We start from the raw sequence: 19,368 nt of genomic DNA, 5'->3' as shown, positions 1-19,368 counted from the left end.
AGCCCTGCTCGATATGGTATGTAGTAACAACGGGAACAGACATTCATATTGTTGATAAATAGTTCTCACCTCAATTTGAATTCATGTATTTGAACTAAAGTAAATTGAGAGCTTTTAGCAATCAAGCTGCTCTTCTGTGAGGAGCTTGATAGCAGTCCACCTCCAAAGTCCATTATGAGTTTTGGAGGTGGACATGGTCAACACTTTTAAGAGTAGGCATAAGACTTTACTTCTTTATAGACCTTATAGTTAGGGCTGGTTCAGGTCAGCCTTTAGTTATGCTGTCATAGGACCAGACTGCTGTGGGTTAGTGTCCCCCCCCCTCTCTCTCTCTCTCTCTCTCTCTCTCTCTCTCCTCTGTCTGTCTCTTTCAGGGTTATGCAGGCTCAGTATTGGTTGAAGATGCAGTCACATCTCCTTTTACTAAAAACTCTCCCCCTCTCCCTCACCATCTGTAAGCATACATGTCTCAGTAATGCAGTTCATGCATGTTACTAACTAAACTTCTTCCCTGGAGTTTCTGTGCTCTCTCATCCAGCAGGTTCCGATGGATCGTGGCTGCTGCTGTGGTCCTGTTTGACATCTACTACATATATTATTAGTCTCTGACTTGATTTGATTAATTTATATTACAATGAAGGTGTATAAAGTATGACATGAATATAGAAGATATTTCATCCTAAAAAATTGTCATATGTCACAACCTAAATTATCCTATTTTGTGTGTGGTTGTGGTTGTTGTTTGTTATGTTTTTCTCCTGACAGTGGCAAAGTATGGGATGACACATGGGAACCGGCGCAGTTTTACACAGAGTAAACCAGGCACCACAGGTCGCAGAGATGGCACAGTTCACAGTTTGTAGTTCAGCATAAAAGTTCAAAATAAAATATTTTCTATACATTTCAACCAGTGCCAGTCTCTGTTTCACTCTCTAAGTGGCTTTTGTACCTAACACATTCATGAATCTGATCGATCAATAATATCTTCCCTGCACTCAATATCTCATAGTTTTACATATCAGCCAACATTATTGTCTACATTCTCATAAATATAGAAGTGACTTGCTTATTATAACATATTACAAGTTAAAGTAAATAACACCTACTGTGTATGGGAGCATAAAGCAAAGTTAACTGCACCAGTACCAGCTTCAGAACATATTGTATATTATATGTTTCTACCTTTTGCAATATGTCATGTTTAGATGCAGTGACAATTGCACATTTGGAGTTGTGGTCATATGTGGTTTTTATATACAGGGTATTAGAAAAGAAATTGACATTTTTTGCTGTTTTTCTTGTTTGTTTGCAAATTATTATTGTGTACATATTACATATGTAACATTATTGTTAATATTATTAGATATCAAAGATACAATTTGATTAAGGGTTTTCCTGTCATAATTTCAATAAAAATGCAATTACACAAGTAAACAATAGGATCAAAATAAACTTTTAAAAAGTCCATTGATCTATTGAAAATGCTGATTTTCAAAACATTCTAGAGGAAAAAAGAGATAAAATAATTGAATGGATTATTCTGTTTCAATCAATAGGTTTGTATCTATGACAATAATTTGATAAGTTTAACAGGTTGGTTTAGGCCTGGCAATGCAGCAAATATTCACAAACTTTGGTTTTTGACGAATGTTTATCTTTTTGGGGATGAAGCTATCTGGCAAAATGATACAACCCTTTTAACCTCATCTTTATGTCTATCATGTGGCTATGATACTGGATTTTGGTTTGATGCATATGCAGGTTACAGCTGGGGAATGGCAGTATGTTGTGGGTTGATTTGGCATGTTCAACCATTGTTACACCAAACTCTCTCACTTATAACATGATCAAGGCCTCTTACTCAGTGTCATGGATTTTCTAGACTTTTGGGGACACAGGGCCAAAGTCTGAGGCAATAAGTCAGATCAAAGAAGGCAATGATTCTAAAATGGGAGTTTTACTTATGTCATTATATATATCCAGGAATATGTGCCTGAGGATAGTTGTCATGAAATCAATATTAAATCAAAGTATTACTTAATTACCACAGCTGACACGAGTTCTCCATAGCTGCCTGCTGTCTCAGGATCTGTCTCCAAAAAGGACCAGGGAGCGCTAACATGTTATGTTCTAAACCAGGGCTGCCCAATCCCAGTCCTCGAGAGCTACTATCCTGCAGCTTTTAGATGCATCCCTACTCCAACACAGCTGAATCAAATGGTTTGATTTAGGGATGCAACGATACCAATTTTTTCAAACCGATCCGATACCGATACTTGGATCTGAGTACTTGCCGATACCGAGTACAAAAACCGATACTTCTACCACACACAAGTTAAACTTAACCAGTAGTAAAGAAACGACCCCAGACAACTCTTTAACCCAAACAAAACGCTTACTGAACGTAAGGGCAGAGACAGATACTGTACAACACATCCCTTTTTTAAACTCAAATGATATTCCAATTCCTTAACCAAATGAAATACACTGTATAAATGACATAATTCCCTTTCAAATTATATTAAACAACCCAACTTATGTTATCACCTTTTGGTAAGTGACTCACTAATATACACTCCAAAACACGTTATATAAATCCACTAAACACACAATATTCACACATGGGCCCCACACACACCCACACTTGTTGCAGGCCTGTTTGCTGCTCACGCCGGACGATGGAGAAAAATCCTCTTCTCCCCAGTAACAGCACAAAAGTCTGACTTACAGTTCCGTTGCTCGGTAGGTCGCCGTTCACGAGTCCCACACTAAATCCACTCCCTGCGGACCCGATGCTGTCTCTGCTACAGCGCGTTAGCCCGTCACTGTCCAGCTCTCCGACAGTCCATAGCGGCTGCCTCCTTGGCGAAGCCAAGCAGTCCGGGCTAGCCTTTAGCCTCGGCGGTCGTAGCTGGAAACACAGCACGGTGGTGCGACCATTGAAACAAAAAGTCACTTCACCCATACTCTGTTGTGAAGCTCTCACACACTCAGCTTTCTAGTCACACACTCTTTTGTGCTGGTTAACCTCAGTAAAACTAGCCGAGTCTCTCACTTTGGTTCAGCTAACCTCGTGCATCTCCCCATGCAAGGTCCCGTTTTATGCTACCTTCACAGGCCTCCAGAAAATGAGAACTTTGAAAAATATTTTAACTCCCTTCAGAGTTACATACCATAAAATAATACTTTTATGATTAACATAACAGTTTGATTGCTCTAATTACCTGTATTTACCTTGCGACATATTACAGGGCAAATTATATTCAGGGTAGAGTTACATCACATAACATCAACTGTGAACACCTTATGTTACCGTGGCGTTTAAGTCCATGGGAATTGTGAGTATCCACTCCCAAATTCCCATCCGGGCTACATTAGTATCGGTTCATGGTATCGGTTAACTTTTACGAGTACGAGTACGCACACATTTTACAGTATCGGCCCCGATACCCGATACCAGTATCGGTATCGGTGCATCCCTAGTTTGATTACCTCTTCAGCATGCCATCATGTTTGGCAAAGGCCTGATAGCAAGCCATTCACTTGATTCGGGTGTGTGGGAACAAGGATGCATCTAAAAGCTGCAGGACGGTAGCTCTCGAGGACCGGGATTGGGCACCCCTGAACTGATGAAGAAAATGCACATTAAAGATAATATAAACTTACTGAGTGAAGTAATATCAAGAGGATTCCTTTAGCTCCTATTGGGTTGGTTCCTTGATCAATGCAATACAGAATCATTAATCTGGTTTTATGTAATGTCCTTAAAACATGTCAAAATGAGGCTCACTAGTCTGTGTGGCCTCCACATGCCTGTATGACCTCCCTACAACACCTGGGCATGCTCCTGATGAAGTGGCAGATGCTCTCCTGAGGGATCTCCTCCCAGACTCCTGGACATTTTGTGGTGCAGTTGGTGGATGGAGCGAGACATGATGTCCCAGATGTCCTCAATTGGATTCAGGTCTGGGGAATGGGCGGGCCAGTCCACAGCATCAATGCCTTCGTCTTGCAGGAACTGCTGACACACTCCAGCCATATGAGGTCTAGCATTGTCTTGCATTAGGAGGCACCCGGGGCCAACCGCACCAGCATATGATCTCACAAGGGGTCTGAGCATCTCATCTCAGTACCTAATGGCAGTCAGGCTACCTCTGCCGAACACATGGAGGGCTGTGCGGTCCCCAAAGAGATGCCACCCCACACCAAAACTGACCCAATGCCAAACCGGCATGCTGTAGGATGTTGCAGGCAGCAGAAGGTTCTTCACGGCGTCTCCAGACTCTGTCCCAAGTGCTCAGTGTGAACCTGCTTTCATCTGTGAGGAGCACAGGGCAGGAGTCGGGCCCTCATACCACCCTCATGGAGTCCATTTCTGACCGTTTGAGCAGACGTGCACATTTGTGGCCTGCCGGAGGTCATTTTGCACGGCTCTGGCCTTTCTTTCCTACTGCACAGTACCTTCCCTTACCATTTGTTTCCTACTCTTTTACTTCTTCTTTGATGACGGTTGTCTTTCTAGATAAGCAATTTCATTTGCTCTGGGGCGAGTCAGTGGCTCGGGTGCATTCGGGGACTGTCAGTTCACCAGTGTGCTGGCATGCTTCTTAACAAACATACCGCTACAGCAAACATATCAATTGTACTTGCTGATTTCTTCGACAAAACACTGAACAAAAAATTTACTTGTGAGTGTGCTGCCTCGTGCTTTTAAATTTTGTGATAATTTGAGCAGCCCAGAAAGCATCCCATAAATTAAATTATGTTAGTCTATCTGAACATGTACACTAGTCATTAAATTACATGGGAAAGCATGATTATGGGTAAACAACTGCACCAAGGAAATTCCATTTTTCTTCTCAAAATGTAAAATGTCTGTTGAAAAATCACATTAAACAGAGATGTGATTAACTTTTTATTTTACCAAAAATAACATCAAGGATGACACAATCAGTCTTCATCAGAAGTGCTCAAATCACTCTCAGTGGCATCGTCTGGAATGTCTTCCTCCTCCTCCGAGTCCATTTCCAGGAGTGGTTGGTAGCTGAGGATTCTCTTGTACATGTCCTTTACTTTGAGCATTTCAGCTTTCAGTTCACTTTGTTTTTTTAAAACCAGGCTATGGAGTCCCTTCTGTGCATCCGCCGACATGCCAACAAGGGAGGCTGTAAAAAGAACAAAACAAATAAATATGAGTGAAGTAAGAAAAACAAACCAAAAAAAAAAAAAAAAACCCTCACCTCATAAACACAAGGAATTAGGATCCTGTAATTAAACTTTTTTTTAAAGGGAGAAGGCAGTGTTAGCTAGCAATCTAGATATAGGTAAAAGATCCAGTAAGACTTTAGCATCTGCTCTTATTTTCAATCGATTCGTCAAAAAATGAATAAATAAATAAAGTGCTTACAGTCTGAGGAAATTGTCCCCAACACCACAGATCGCATTCGCAACACTGTCCAGTGATGCCGCATCTCCCTGCAAAGCATCATCTCCTCCTCTCTCAGGCGCCTCACAGCCATCACCTTCTCAAAGACCTTTCTCTTTGTCTGGAGGTCTGCAGCAGCTACAGTTTAACATCATCAGATGGGAAAACATAGTAGCACGTTATGACTCAAGAACCAAACATTCAACTACTGCTCAGATGCTGGGAGTTTGTTTAAAAAGGATATTTATAAATCAAGAGCTTACGTTCACTTGTGCTCTGCCAGAGCCAAATATCGGTCTGGATGAGGGCATCACTGGATACGATTTGCTTTGTTGGTTCAGCAAGCTTGTTGTAGTCGTCAACAGCAGCCGCCAAGCGTTTCTTCTCAACTAAGATGACCTTGCGAATTCTGTGTCGCCTCTTGTTGCTATCTGTAAATAATCATAAAAAAATTCACACCTTCACATAATGTATATATTTACATTTTAATCTACACTCATCAATTTGTTTGCTAGAACATGCATCACATCCAGATTAAACAAACCTGGATCTGATTTTATTCTGTTTACAAAGTAGCTGTACAAACTAAGTATCAAACGGTCCATTTCAAAGAAACTGGGACGTACCATTTTGTCTGTAAAGACTTTGTGTTCGCACTCTGATGATGACGACAAGCTCCTCTATTCGTGCCTGCAACGCTCCAAGGCTGCCATCAGTTTGATCACTTTCTAAGTGAGAGGAATATTAATCAGAATACAGGATGAGTAACAGTCACCAAACTACAGTGGACTCTGTAATCACTGACTTGATGACATTCATTATAAGACATCTGTAGCCTTCATGTGCTGCATTATCATTAGATAACAAGTATGTCGGTGTTCAGGTTTATAAAACCAACTAGTACGACATCATTTCAACCCAGGTTCAATCCAATTTGATGAAACGCAACAACTCTGCCATAAATTCTGCTTGTACAAAACTTATTTTTCATTGTTTGTTGACACTGTCAGAAAGATATTAACTCTACCTTAAGTTCTTTAATGAGGCCATGGTGGGTCCTATGGTGCATTATATTGAGACTCACCTTCAGCCCATTTCTGCACATCGGCCACCCATTGCTGCAGTGTGTCGTCATCCACACCCAGCTCATTTTTGGTCGCATTCAGGCTCTCCACTTGTTCTCTAAGGATCCTTATGATCTAAGAATACATTAATAAATGTCATTCACATTGATGTTTTTAGAGTACAGGTGTTTTTCCCCCCATTACCACACACATTAAAATGTTTTTTGAAAAAAAAAAAAAAAAAAATCACCTTGAGATATCTCTGGCTCAAACTGCGGCCCAGTTGTTCCACTTTCCTTTTGTTCCAACCCAAAGCCAGGAGGGTCAGCATGTCTGTTCGCCCTGCATTTCAGTTAGTATACAAATAAGAATTAATGAGCAAGATACTGAGTGGAATCTCAGACACGAACACATACCTGCTTTAGACATGTACTTCGTTGTGATGGCCGCCCTAGACAGGAAACTGTTTACTTGTTCCACCTCTTCTCCAACTGTTGAACCGGCCCCATCCTGAAACGCACCTCCCCATTTGATCTATAGAAAGGAGGTCACAATACATGACTGCTGAATTCATTCAACCTTATAACAAAATGTCTCAAACTAATCCAAAACTACAAGCTGCAGTATACCTCGCATTTCCAAGTGTGAGCCTTTGCATGCATGACGGAGAGAAAAGGACGCATTGACAAGAGGTTCCTCAGCTCAGGGCACTGCTGAGCCACCTTGGTTAAATAGGGGAAATATTTACAGGCCACATCGGAGCAAAGGAACGCAATATGTCCTGGGACGTTAGCTGCCAACTTCCTCTGGAGAAAAAGGGGGTAAGCAAAGATCTCCCCTCGAAACATGTTCAATGCAGCTAAGAGGACTCCGTGGCGACAAACAGCTATTTCCATGCCCTCTTCATCCAACTTCCCAGTGGACTTTTTGGACGACTCCTTTGCTGCAGTCCAAGATGAAGATCCGCACAACCCTTTCCCCGGGACCTATACACTCAAAGATTTTAACATAAAAGACATGACATGATTAAGCCCTATCAGGGACAAACTTTTTAAAACAAATGCATAACAATTAGCTGAATTAGTGTTAAGTCACACAAGACCTCATATCTCCCCAGGACAGCACTGATAACACAAAATAAAAATCATGTTGTTTTTGTTTGTTTTTTTAAATACACATGGTGACAAAAGAAAGTATACATTAAGATAAAGTAAAGTAAATAATATTACGACAACACCAAGAGAAAAATAAAATAAATATCCACCCATCCATATATGTATACACACACACACACACACACACACACACAACCATATACACACGAATGTGTATATGGTTATGGCATTAACGTCATTTTAACAAGATTAACGCTAACAGCACTAATATATATATATATATATATATATATATATATATATATATATATATATATATATATATATATATATATATATATATATATATATATATATATATATATATATATGTGTATCTTACATGATTTGTATGTCTCTGGATGTATTTCACAAACTCAGCAACGTCCTCATCTTTTTCAATGAAGACACCTTCAAAGTTCCCCTGCTCTGAAGTGCTGGACAAACACAGTGACAGTTGTTTGAAAAGAAACATTAAAATACATTTTTCTACAAATCCATATTTGATTTATGTACACAATGCATAACGTACCTTGCATTAGATTGAAAGCGATAAAGCTTACGGTTTCCATCAACTGAGACGGCAAGCATGTCTGGAGTGCAGGCAGGGCAGCTAAAGCATGGCTCCTTGCACATCCTGTCCACCTCAAACTTTACAGCACTCCACTCCAAGAAACTTCTACTGAAGGCATCAGCTGATATTCGGCCAGTCTTTTAATAGAGGGCATACAACAGAATATTCAAGGACAGTCATCATAAACATTGATTTGCACAATTTCCTTAAACTTGGCAAATTTAGAAACTCACCCTTCCAAAATGGGCTGTTTGTTCATCCAGCATTTTGACAAATGCCTTAAGTGACATCCCTGGTGCAGCCTTCTTAATGTCATAGAAAGACTGAAAGACATCCATTGAAAACAGGGTGCAGAAATTTAAGGTGCCAGGCCAATATCCACTACCCAGGATGTCCTTAACTGAGGGGGACCACATTAGGCCACAGCTGGTGCATCTCACCACTGGCAGTGCAAGGTTATAACGACCTTTAGGAAGGATAAGGATAAATTCAGTCATGGCTCAAAGCATTCATTTTTTTCATGTTGTGAAGATTTCATGTTGTTTTCAAATTGATCTGGTAAATCCAAATGACCTTTGACAGGTGCCCACATACATACATACTGCGGGCCGAGGGCAATTCAAACCAAGATAGCAATGCACAATTTGCAATTAAACCTCCAAACACATCTATTGTGTATGCAGTGTGTGACAAAAGGGCAACTTACCATTTATGGTTACAAGAGCCACAATTGAGCCGGGTGAAACCTCAACGTTACCTGCTGGGCAGTCACACACATGGTCTGGCCTTTGGACAGGCAACAGCCGAACTAACATTAAAACACACAATATATATATAAAAAGAATTGGAAATTAACTGATACACAATAAATATACAATAACAGCACCCACTCATAGTACATAGCAAGAAACGCATAAGACTTAAAAACCGTACCAATTGGCTTGTGAAACTCTGATGAAGGCTGCAAAAACCCTCCTGTTACTGCCTCTCTGTTGTGCAGGACAAAGCGTGTGTGAACTGCAATATCACAGTCAGCACAAAGGAATGGAAGAGGCAGGCAGTCCAGACACCTCACAACTACTTGTTTGCCACACTGACACACACGGTGTGACTGTGGATCCAGAGTAGCTAACATATTGTCTATAAGACAAGGCCTGGCCTCTTTCCACTTTTGCGAGGACACCATATTTCTGATCGCCCAGTGAGTAGCAGCTGACTCAGACGACGTCTCACAAGTCATGGCTGCGTCCTCTTCTCCATCCTCCACCAACTGAAGGAGCTCCTGACGAAGCACCTCAGTTCCATACACTAACAGAAAAAAAAAAAGAAAGAAAGGAAGAAACTCTTCCACATAGTGAAAAACACCCTAGGCAGTATGTTTCTTAGGACTGCACAAAAGCCCTGCCTAACTCAACTATAACAACAAATATAAAAGTAAACAGAAATCACAATATATACAAGAAGGTAAAGTACCTTTTGTTGGGTTGACACTGGTAACATAACTAGTTTCTTCACGTGGACATTGATGCTGATCTCTGGACACTGGGGGGAAAAAAGAGATTGAAGAATATTTAATTACTGAAATTGTTTGGTGAAAACAAGTTGTGAGATAAAACCAATGGTTGTGTGAACACTGACCACCTGGCATGCAAGTAGTACTTCGACTGGTTGATGGCCTTTGAGGAATAAAATCTCCCTGTCTGTCACGTTTTTTCCAGCGCACTGGTCTTGGCTGAGGTTCACTCTGTGCATCATTCTACCAATTAACAAGGAACAAAGGGAACACCTAAAATACAGTCTATGATTAAAGCAAAGATTATCAAACATCTTAAGTTAACCAACTTAATTTGACATAAACTTGTATATACACATATATAAAAATTTATTTAAAAAAATTATTAATAAAATAAAATAAAATAAAATAAAATTAATAAAAATTAATAATATAACGTTTACTTTACCTGCATATCTTGAAGGAGTTCGTCAGCAGCCTGAAGCTCTTCCTCCAGCTCGGGATCCTCTGAATCACTCATTTTCAAGCTAAAGAGGAAAGAGATTTTGCAGAACTCAGTGACATAAACACATAACTAACGCAACTCAAATGATTTTCAGTCTTGGTGCTCCGGTTAACGTTAGCAATTAACGTTAGCATCAGCCGTTTATAACGAGCTAGCAGAACTCTTAGCGCAAAAACTGCTTTACGCACCATGTGAGGGTATTTTGCAACACACAAGTCCTTTAACGTTTGTAACAGATTTAATCCATCGTTTGATTAAATGGCTAATGCTGCAGTAGCCACGTGTAGGTAGGTTACCTAGCAAGCATGCTGACAGTAGCTGTAGCCATTTTTAAATGCATTAAATCGTTTCCGAGATCAGTCACTTCTGTTTGTTTGAAGCTTTTATGAAAAACAAACTTTGAAACACACTTCAAGGTATTACTTTAAATATATGTATTTTTTACATACCTGCATTAGAATCAATCAGTTCCGCCTCATTTTCTTATTCTTATAAATGGGTCTCTCCGTTCTCCCATCATCCTTTGCTTACACCGGTTGCGTCTGATTGGTTGGAGCCGAGCGCATCCAAAACTAACAGGAGTGGTGAATTAATCTATAAATGTGTTTTACGTGTGAAATGAAAATAATAAACCTAACAAAGGATTATGTACGTTAAATCTGCGCACTTTCAGATCGTGAATCACTTTGAAAAACACTGTGTGATGGCCACAACATGAAGCGATTTTATTGTTGAATTATCAGTGATACTTTCATGTGTTTTTGTTGAGAAATGTTAACGATGTCATTAAAAGAAAGCATTAAATTCGGGAGAAAAACCCGTTCGCGGAGAGGGTCCCCGGTTCTATAGTTAGATTGTGCTTCACGGCGTCATGTTTCGCCGTGACGGGGTTATTATTTGGTGTAAATGGATGGCTGGAGCCTCTGCTTGAAGCGTCTCTGATCGCCGCGAGCGGGATCATATTGGAATGAATTGACAACCCACAGCGTCACATAAAAACGTGGAAGGGTACCTTTAGCGTCAGCATGAGAAGTTAAGGGACGTGACAAATCGTCAGTATTTTACGCCTCGGGAGTGAGAACGGGTTGTAGGATAGCAAAGCCCTCTTTTCCACTTCTTCCATTTATAAATTGGCCACGATGGGTGAAACTGGGGAGCCCATGGCACACCCATGTTTCTGCCTGTAGAACTGACCCTTGTATGTGAAGTAGGTGGAATGAAGACACAGTTCAAACACACTTGGTCGATGCTGAGAGTGGTCCTGCTGCTGAGGTTGGTGTCATCCTGTAATCTCTTACGGACTACCTGTTTATAAGATTGGGGAAGACTGCAGTTAGCTGAGACTGAAGGAGTCACTTGGATGAGTGACGAAACGTTTCTCCCACAAAATGCTACGTCCAGATGAACAGAATCAACTTTTGGGGACTTCAGGTTACTGACATCATCATGACATTACCCTTGTTTTTACAACAGAATGCTAATTTGTTTTAGGAATATTTTTAATCCTTTCTCCCTAAGCTATGCAACATCTTAAAATATGAAATGAACTATTTAAAGTATTATAAAATAATATATTTTTAGCCACGAATTATGATTACTTAGCTTATTTAACGTAATAAATTATGTGCTGATAAATGAATTATGTGAAATTAAATAATATATCAGGTGACTGGTCTTTGGACCCATCATAACAGAATGGAATGCAAGCGGTGATAAGAAGTAGTACAGGACCACCTGAAGTCTAGATACTGGTGGTGGTGAAGATGAAGACTGAGGCTTGGATGGAGCTCTGAGTGTCGGGTAAGGTGGAAAGGGGAGGAGCTGGGTTGCATGAGTGAGAGTCTGAAAGGCAGAATGACAGAGCTCGGAAATTTAAATCATGCAGAGTGAAGCCTGACTGGCTAAAAGAAGGTGAGCGGGAAGATGATTGGACTAGGATAATGGACTGGGATAACTGACAGCGTGTGAAAGTGGTAGTAATGTAATGAACAGAAAGCTGGTAGATGAGTGATTATATTTCCTAAATTAGAGATCAACAATTACACGCCTGAAACAGCTGAAATAGCTGCACAGGTACACTAACAAATTATAACAATGTATCTGACTCCAAACCAAAATGGTGACCCTCATACTGGTGTCCCTGTGTTTTTACTCACATGCATAGGTGGAGTGGACCTAATTAAAGGTTCCTAGACTTCCAACAAGATCTCCCTCTGTCTGACTGAAAGGGAAAACAAATCACCAAAATCGTATCATTGTCATTTTCTGATATTTGCTCATATTTTATGTGATGGTAACTTTGATTTGCATTTTCTTTTAAAAACACTAGGGGTCACTTGGATGACGTCCATCAGCATGAACATTGTCTTCTGCCAAGACTTCTGCTACTTTTCCCCCTCCATACCTGACAATGACGACTGACTGTTGTGTTGAGCTTTGTTCTCAAATCAAGCTTACATATTATTCAGCACGTCAACACAGAGATTAGAGATTTTTAAAGAGAACATCCCACAGATGACCCACAAGGCCATGTTCAACACTTGCTGGGACTGTTGTGTGGAAAGTGTCAGATTCCTGAACTACAACTTTTACAAAGTGGGCAGCGTGTTCCTTAGCCTGGTTGGACATCCACAGAGAAAGGTGTGTGTTATGTGTTGCTCTCTTTGTTCTTCGCTTTGACAACAAACAACAAAACCAAATTTTTGTGATCATTTAAGGTCTTGTAAAGTGTTTCAATTACACAAAAAAGCTCATAAAATGCATAAATCATAAATAACACACTGGAAAACAAAGGAAAGGGTGGTTGTAAATCCCACAGTGAAAGACAGCTGTGGAAACATGGAGAGAACACTTGGTGATCTGGATATTGAGGACAGTTAACACTTGGTGGCTGTGTTCAGTTCTGTGTCTGTGAAAGAAATCGCTGGCCTGCAGATTCTGAGCTACATTTGCAGCAACAATTTAGCCTCATTTTTTAAACAAGCTCAGCATTGCTGTACAACTCATGGTGTCAGTATAAATGATTGTAGCAAGTAGAGAGAGAAGTTTATCATACCAACAACTGATCACAGTGAGCACTGATTTATTCATTATTTATGATAATATCAATAATGAATAAATGACTTATTTTACTCAGTGTGTATTTTTAAGTACCAGTGTCTGACTTGGCTCCCTCTCTGTCTGTCTTAGTGCTTTTTGTTGTTCAGGCCTTCAGTGAGCTGTCCATGGTTCTGAACAAGCACAAATCACAGTTTCTAGGAAACTTCTTGCAGTTTTCCTTTAGATTTCATCTGTGCTCATTCAGTCTTTTCATTCCCAAACAAACTAAAGTGTTACTTTTGTTAGTTTGAGGACATGCGTATATTTCCTTCGGTGCACTGTTGTAGTTGTTGAGAACAGTGATGTTTCTCCTCATTCTGTTGCAATAATGACATAATTTCACATTAGAAATTAATAGGAATTAAGAAAATTCCTCAGATTATTTTTATGTTATCTCTATTGTGTGAAACTTAACAAAATAGATTTAAACTGAAATCAAAAACATCCAGTTACAGACATCCTTTTTCCCCCCTTTCTCACAAGCACTTCTTTTGAGCTCTTGAAATGGGGCCCAGATGTTTAAGACCACGACTGCAAAAGCATCAGTGTTAAAATCTTTGATCCTGAGCTAAATGTTGTTTTGTGTTCTTCCACAAGCTTCTCTCAGTGAGTTTCTGGGATTTTGTCCCATTCCTCCAGACAAAACTGCTGGACCTGCATCAGGTTTTTAGGACTCCTCTCTAAAACATGCCATTTAACAATATATATGTTGAACTGAGATTAGATTTTTGATGGTCACTATTAACCTGACGTTGTTGCCCTTGAACGATTTTGCCACAGTTTCTGAAGTACAACTTTGTGTTTAACCCAAGTGTGTTTAAATCTTCAAGTTCAGCTCTTGAAGGTCTTCAGCTGCTCATGTTGCAGATCCACTGTGAGCTGAAATTCCAATGTGGCTGTTAGAAAAATCAAAGTGATGTTTCAGATTAGTCAATGAGCTCATTAGTTAATAACTGTGTAAGATGGTGTTATGGTCCCCTGATCCTCTGCTGCCTACCCACCATCTATCTTTCCTCCCTCTGTTTTCTATCTTTGTCTCTCTGTGAGTGTGGCATTTGTGATGTGTGTCAGTGGGGTTTGGCAGTTTGGCCTAGTGACTGCTTTGGGTCCTACTAGGCTGCTGGAGCTGATTGAGGCCACACAATGTAACACTGATGATTGCAGCAGACATGCCACAGCACATTTCAGAAGCATCCTTGAAGCATCTCTTTGCTCTGCACCACTAAAAATAACTGTGACTCTATTTTTTACAGAAGCTCCATCAAGTTGCACAAAACAGAGGAAAATGTGCAGGACAGAAGAAACAGCAAAGGAAATCCTGTCAGTGTTGAAAATAGAAGAGCCTGTGCAGACCAACATGTTTCACTTCCAAAATACACCAGGTGTGGTTTGAAGGACGCAACAAAACCACATCAGAAAGACATCAGAGACTCATCACATTCATGTGGACTAAAGTAGTGGACTGAGCAACAGACTGACATTAACATCAGAGCTGTGCTGCTAGTGTGGCTAAAAGAAAAGAGAAGAAGAGACAGTCATGTTGATATGAACATTAGAGAAACACATCATGGAGCTGAAATATGATCCTGCTTCCTCATTTGGACTCATTCACCTCAGCTGACACATTCAACAGCAGACAGGTTTTTGTAGCAGTCTGTCTCACTGTGGGAGGAAACGTCTACCCCATCTTTGGCTCTGGAACTAAACTGTCTGTAACAGGTAAGAACAAACATTTATTTTCCTTCAGTTGTTTTATTGTAGAAGCTGAAAATGTGTTTAAAGTCAGTTTCTGCTGCTTCAGGCTTTACATGTTAGTTTTTTCATCATTAGTAGAGAATTCATCTGCAGCCATTGTTACATAAGAAAAGCTCAATAATCTCTGAAAACATGTTGAAATCTCACTGAACAACTAAAGTTATTCTTTATTTCTGCAAATATTAGTGATGTTACAAATATTTAGGATTTGATCATCTCAGTAATTCTGCACCATCTGCTGGATTTGAACACAAGATCATATTTGATGTTAAAATAAGAAGCAATAAATCTGTAAATCTAAACTATGGTGAAATAATATTAATCTACAAACTTATTGATAGGAAATTTTTACTTTATGTAGTGGAAGAAAAAAAAATATTTTTAAGAGTTAAAAAACTTATTTTGCTACTGCAAAAAAATCTTTTATTAAGAAAATGATTAAATCAGATACCGATTATTAGAAAATTCAGAAGTTATATGATGTTGTAAAAATGTATGAAAAAAATCACATTGGTAACATCAGTTATGTTTTTCTTAGGTTAACTCATTTGTGTGGATTTGTACATGACAATAAAAATTTAACATGACTTAAATTTACTAAATGTTTTTGACAAATATTTTCATTGAATATGTTTTTGGACTATGTATTTAAAATAAAAAAAATAGCACATTCTTTAAACAATTATTTTTTAATTGTGTTTAAATTGGTGCTACAGTTTTTTGTGTAACAAAATAAAAAATGCTGGGATTTTCCAATTTTTCAACTAAAGAATTTTCAAAGAAATAAGTCTGGAAGACAGATATGGTTCTTATGATTAAAATCTATTAAAACAAGAATGTAAATTATATTGGTTGAATTGATTCATGTGCAATTATAGCTTATTTCATTTTTAGTGCAGTATATTATGAAAAAGATGAATGTGTTTTTGGAGAGAAGAGTATGTCTGGTTTTTGTGTGTGTATGTGTGTATCTGTTTCTTTTTTGGGTTTTATTTGCCTGTACTGTTCGGAACTGTAGCACAATTATTGTCTGAAAAAAGTCCAACATACTTATTTTTCCAAGTTTGGCTGTGCCATACTGTCAACTTGATTGCTCTTCATTATTTTTTGTTTATTTATTTATTAGTATTTTTTTAACTTTTAAGTTATTACAATTGGAACATACATGACTGGGGATGGGAAAAGGAAATGCATGAACTGGAAAAGATAAAGAAAAGTAGAGGGAAAGAAAAAATAAGGGGAAGAGGGAAAGTGAGAAAACACACTACAAGTCTGCTTTGTTAGAAATCGTGTCTAAGCACTAATATGGAAAATACATTTTCACTTGTATAAAGAAAAAGAAGCTAAATATTCTAAAATCAGACTGTATTACATTTTTACCTAAAACAATAACAAGCAAGCACATGACAAATGGAGCTGAAAATAATTCAGTTTGTCTTTTTAAACATGCTGGTGAATGAAGCAAACATGAAGCTGAATCCAGTGTATGTAGTGAACTTTGTATTGATGAGTAGTTTAGTGATCAGAGTCCATGTAGTTTCCAGGATCAGACTGAATGCAGTGCAGTGCTGGAAGCTGCTGCTGACTGTGTGAATGTGTGTCTGTGCTGCTTGTTGCTGCTGTCAAACTTCAGATGAGCAGGTAGTGAAGCCCGTGGTGAGCGTGTACCCAGCAGCATCCAGAGCCCACCTGGAGGGGAACAGCTCCCTGCTGTGTGTGGCCTCAGCCATGTTTCCTCCTCTGGTCCAGTTCTCCTGGAAAAGACAGAAGAAGAACGGCGGAGAAGCGGAGGAGCTGCTCCCTGCTGAGGGAGAGCAGCTGGAGCTCAGAGAGTCGGGACGCACCATTGCCATCAGGATGGTTGATGGGAGTGATTCTGACACATATAAATACAGCTGCTGGGTGAAGCACGAGGGGGGCACAGTGGAGGCCCAAACACAACAAGGTAATGAAGGCTTGGTGACTGTGTTCAGCAGTGATTCAGCTTCATGTGGAGATGCTGTCAAAGAGAGCAGAGGAGCAGAGGACTGACATTTCTCACTGCAGCTCCAAACATTTGACTCCTTTTCTGTTTCAGAGCTTCCAGCTCCAGCAGCCTCCTGTCCTCCAGAGAGAGAGCCAGCAGACCTGCCAGCTCTGCAGCCAGCTGACTGTAAGATCACCTGCTGCCTCTCTGCATGGACAGCTCCAATGTCCAATGAGGGAGCTGGAACAAGTTTAGGGATTCAGTCTTAAAGTGTCACTAATTGATCAAATCTTCATCCAACAAGCTCTGATAAAGCCACTGTACACTAGCTGCTCAGCACCAAACAGCAGACAGACCATAATATGTCAGAGATCAGTTTGTTAGCTGCTTGTGGAGTTCTTCTGCCCCCAAGTGGACACAAACACTACATCAATTCATCCACTTGAAGAAGAAGCTGTGACTGTTTCTATTTGGACTTTTTCTCCTTGATCTGAGAGGAATAACCCGACTGTCTGTCTGTCTCTTTGTGTCTGTCTGTCCTTCAGTGTCCTTCCAGTCTCAGTGCAGGGTGAAGCTGCTCTGCCTGCTGTACACAGTGCTGATAGTGAAGAGTCTGGTGTACTGCTGTGGACTCTCTCTGCTGATGATCCTCACAAACAAGGGAGCGTCCACCAACTGCACACATGCTGACTGACTGTTTTCTGCTCGCCTTTTCTCACCATCAAATCTCATCAATTCATCTCATTCATCACTTTGATCAGTATCACAAATGTTAGTTATGATGTGTTGTGCTTATTTTGCCTTTTTATTCAATAGTTAGAAGATCATCTGAAATAAATACATCTTTACATGTATTGTTACTCTGAGTTAGAATTCTTTTTGTACTTATTGTGACTTTTATTGTAGTAACAAAAATCATCAGGTATATTTTTATCACAAGTTTTCTCTTTGATTTGTTTTTGGTTGATTTTCAAATGTCAAACAGTGTAGTTGTGTTTGTAAGTGTGAATAATAAAGATTTAAAGATGAAGAATTTGATTCTACTTTCATTGTGTGATAAACAACAACCCGTGTGAGTGAAGCACAAACTGACTGTATCCAAACTTGCTCTCCTGCAGCAGACGGGCTGTGTGGGTTTCTGCTCTGCAGCCTCCACACCGTTAGCTGTGGCTTTTCACTTTAATAACACAATGACAGTTACAAGCATGAACTCTGCTTAAAGAATGATTCCAGGAAGGATCTGTGTTCTTCACCTGTGAGAGAAACAGCTCAAATCCTCAACTCAGAGCTGACAAATGAACTTTAATGGAATCAAAGGAGAGACCATGAAGCCCCTGCAGTCTGCTCAGCTCCCATTTTATTAGCTGAGCTGAGTTTTTCATTCTGGATATCACACACGTAAGAACAGATCAAGTCTGAACAGCAAATGTTGGAGAATCATTTTGAAGTGTTGCTAAATGTCATTATTATTACAAAAACTACTGAATGATTCAGAAAATCGTTTCCAAAAAGCAGAAATATGCAAACAAAGTAGAAACAAGGCAACATGAGTCATTCAGATGCAGATAACATATTCTCCTTATTTTGAAGAACACAGTCATGAAATCTTTCTGTGTGTCATTCATTGAGTTGAAGTGCCTAATAGAAGAGGAAAAGCAGAAATAATCAATGATAGCTGAGACATTGAGAACATGGCTGTATGCCTGCTATCATAACAGGAAACAAAGCACACAAACAGCAAACACACAATAATGTGGTCGCAGCTTGTTGTGTGTTGTTAGGTGTCATTTTTGACTCTGACATTTAATGAAGTCACAAAAATGTGTGCGACTCATTAAAGGAGTCTGTACGTCTCAGTCAGTGCTCTGTATTCATGTGTTCACCTCATTAAACTCACTGAGACACTTTTCTCCTCCAAACTTCCAGCACAGCTTCATATTTCACTGACTGATTCTTTGATTACATCCATTAAGGCTCACACAGTGAAATTAGTGCAAACTTACAAATGTGTTGGAACAATTTTGGCCTCCAAACTGAACTTTGAGACAAACAGTGAAGCTGTGAGCAAAAAGAGGCTCCAGTGTGTGTCATGGTGGAGGAAACTGTTGTATTCCCACATTCAAAACATGCTGATCTTATTGGATTTTTCCCTCAAAGTCTTTTTCCTCCTTTTTCTCTTCATCCAAATGTTCTAGCAGGCTGACTGTGAGTCCCTGTTTAACCTGTACAGCAGAAAGTAACAGCAGTCAGCGGCCTCCACTTGACTTCATGACTTCAACCCCTCGCGCAGTCAGTTTCACTTTCTTCCTTCTG

At 39.7% G+C, this 19,368-nt stretch overlaps 2 protein-coding genes and 1 long non-coding RNA gene across 3 annotated transcripts in view; 1 reads left to right on the top strand and 2 right to left on the bottom strand.

The window, feature by feature from the left end:
* The window catches only part of LOC134617031 (uncharacterized), a 32,783-nt gene extending 14,810 nt beyond the window's left edge, over window positions 1-17,973 (top strand). Inside the window, exons 3-6 of the mRNA XM_063462181.1 lie at window positions 15,006-15,053; window positions 16,723-17,034; window positions 17,167-17,241; window positions 17,601-17,973. Of these exons, the coding sequence (XP_063318251.1) occupies window positions 15,006-15,053; window positions 16,723-17,034; window positions 17,167-17,241; window positions 17,601-17,749 (584 nt within the window). The 3' untranslated portion in view covers window positions 17,750-17,973. The remainder of the gene's footprint in view (window positions 1-15,005; window positions 15,054-16,722; window positions 17,035-17,166; window positions 17,242-17,600) is intronic.
* LOC135932216 (uncharacterized) lies at window positions 4,951-5,767 on the bottom strand. Its single transcript, XR_010573332.1, has 3 exons — window positions 5,689-5,767; window positions 5,408-5,563; window positions 4,951-5,165 (listed from the first exon to the last, which is right to left on the bottom strand). It is a non-coding gene; the product is annotated as an uncharacterized LOC135932216 (long non-coding RNA).
* LOC134617155 (uncharacterized) lies at window positions 4,951-8,714 on the bottom strand. The gene is made up of 12 exons (XM_063462350.1): window positions 8,658-8,714; window positions 8,451-8,540; window positions 8,176-8,354; window positions 7,987-8,080; window positions 7,119-7,475; window positions 6,906-7,023; window positions 6,740-6,831; window positions 6,510-6,624; window positions 6,052-6,153; window positions 5,689-5,856; window positions 5,408-5,563; window positions 4,951-5,165 (listed from the first exon to the last, which is right to left on the bottom strand). Exons 1-12 carry the CDS (start codon window positions 8,712-8,714, stop codon window positions 4,951-4,953), a joined length of 1,743 nt encoding a protein of 580 aa, XP_063318420.1.
* Window positions 17,974-19,368: the final 1,395 nt, after the last annotated feature.

Source organism: Pelmatolapia mariae, linkage group LG18 (genome assembly GCF_036321145.2).
Source record: "Pelmatolapia mariae isolate MD_Pm_ZW linkage group LG18, Pm_UMD_F_2, whole genome shotgun sequence".
NCBI classification, from domain to species: domain Eukaryota; kingdom Metazoa; phylum Chordata; class Actinopteri; order Cichliformes; family Cichlidae; genus Pelmatolapia; species Pelmatolapia mariae.
Note: the sequence above shows the minus strand (reverse complement) of the source record. Positions and strands in the feature narration are given on the sequence as shown.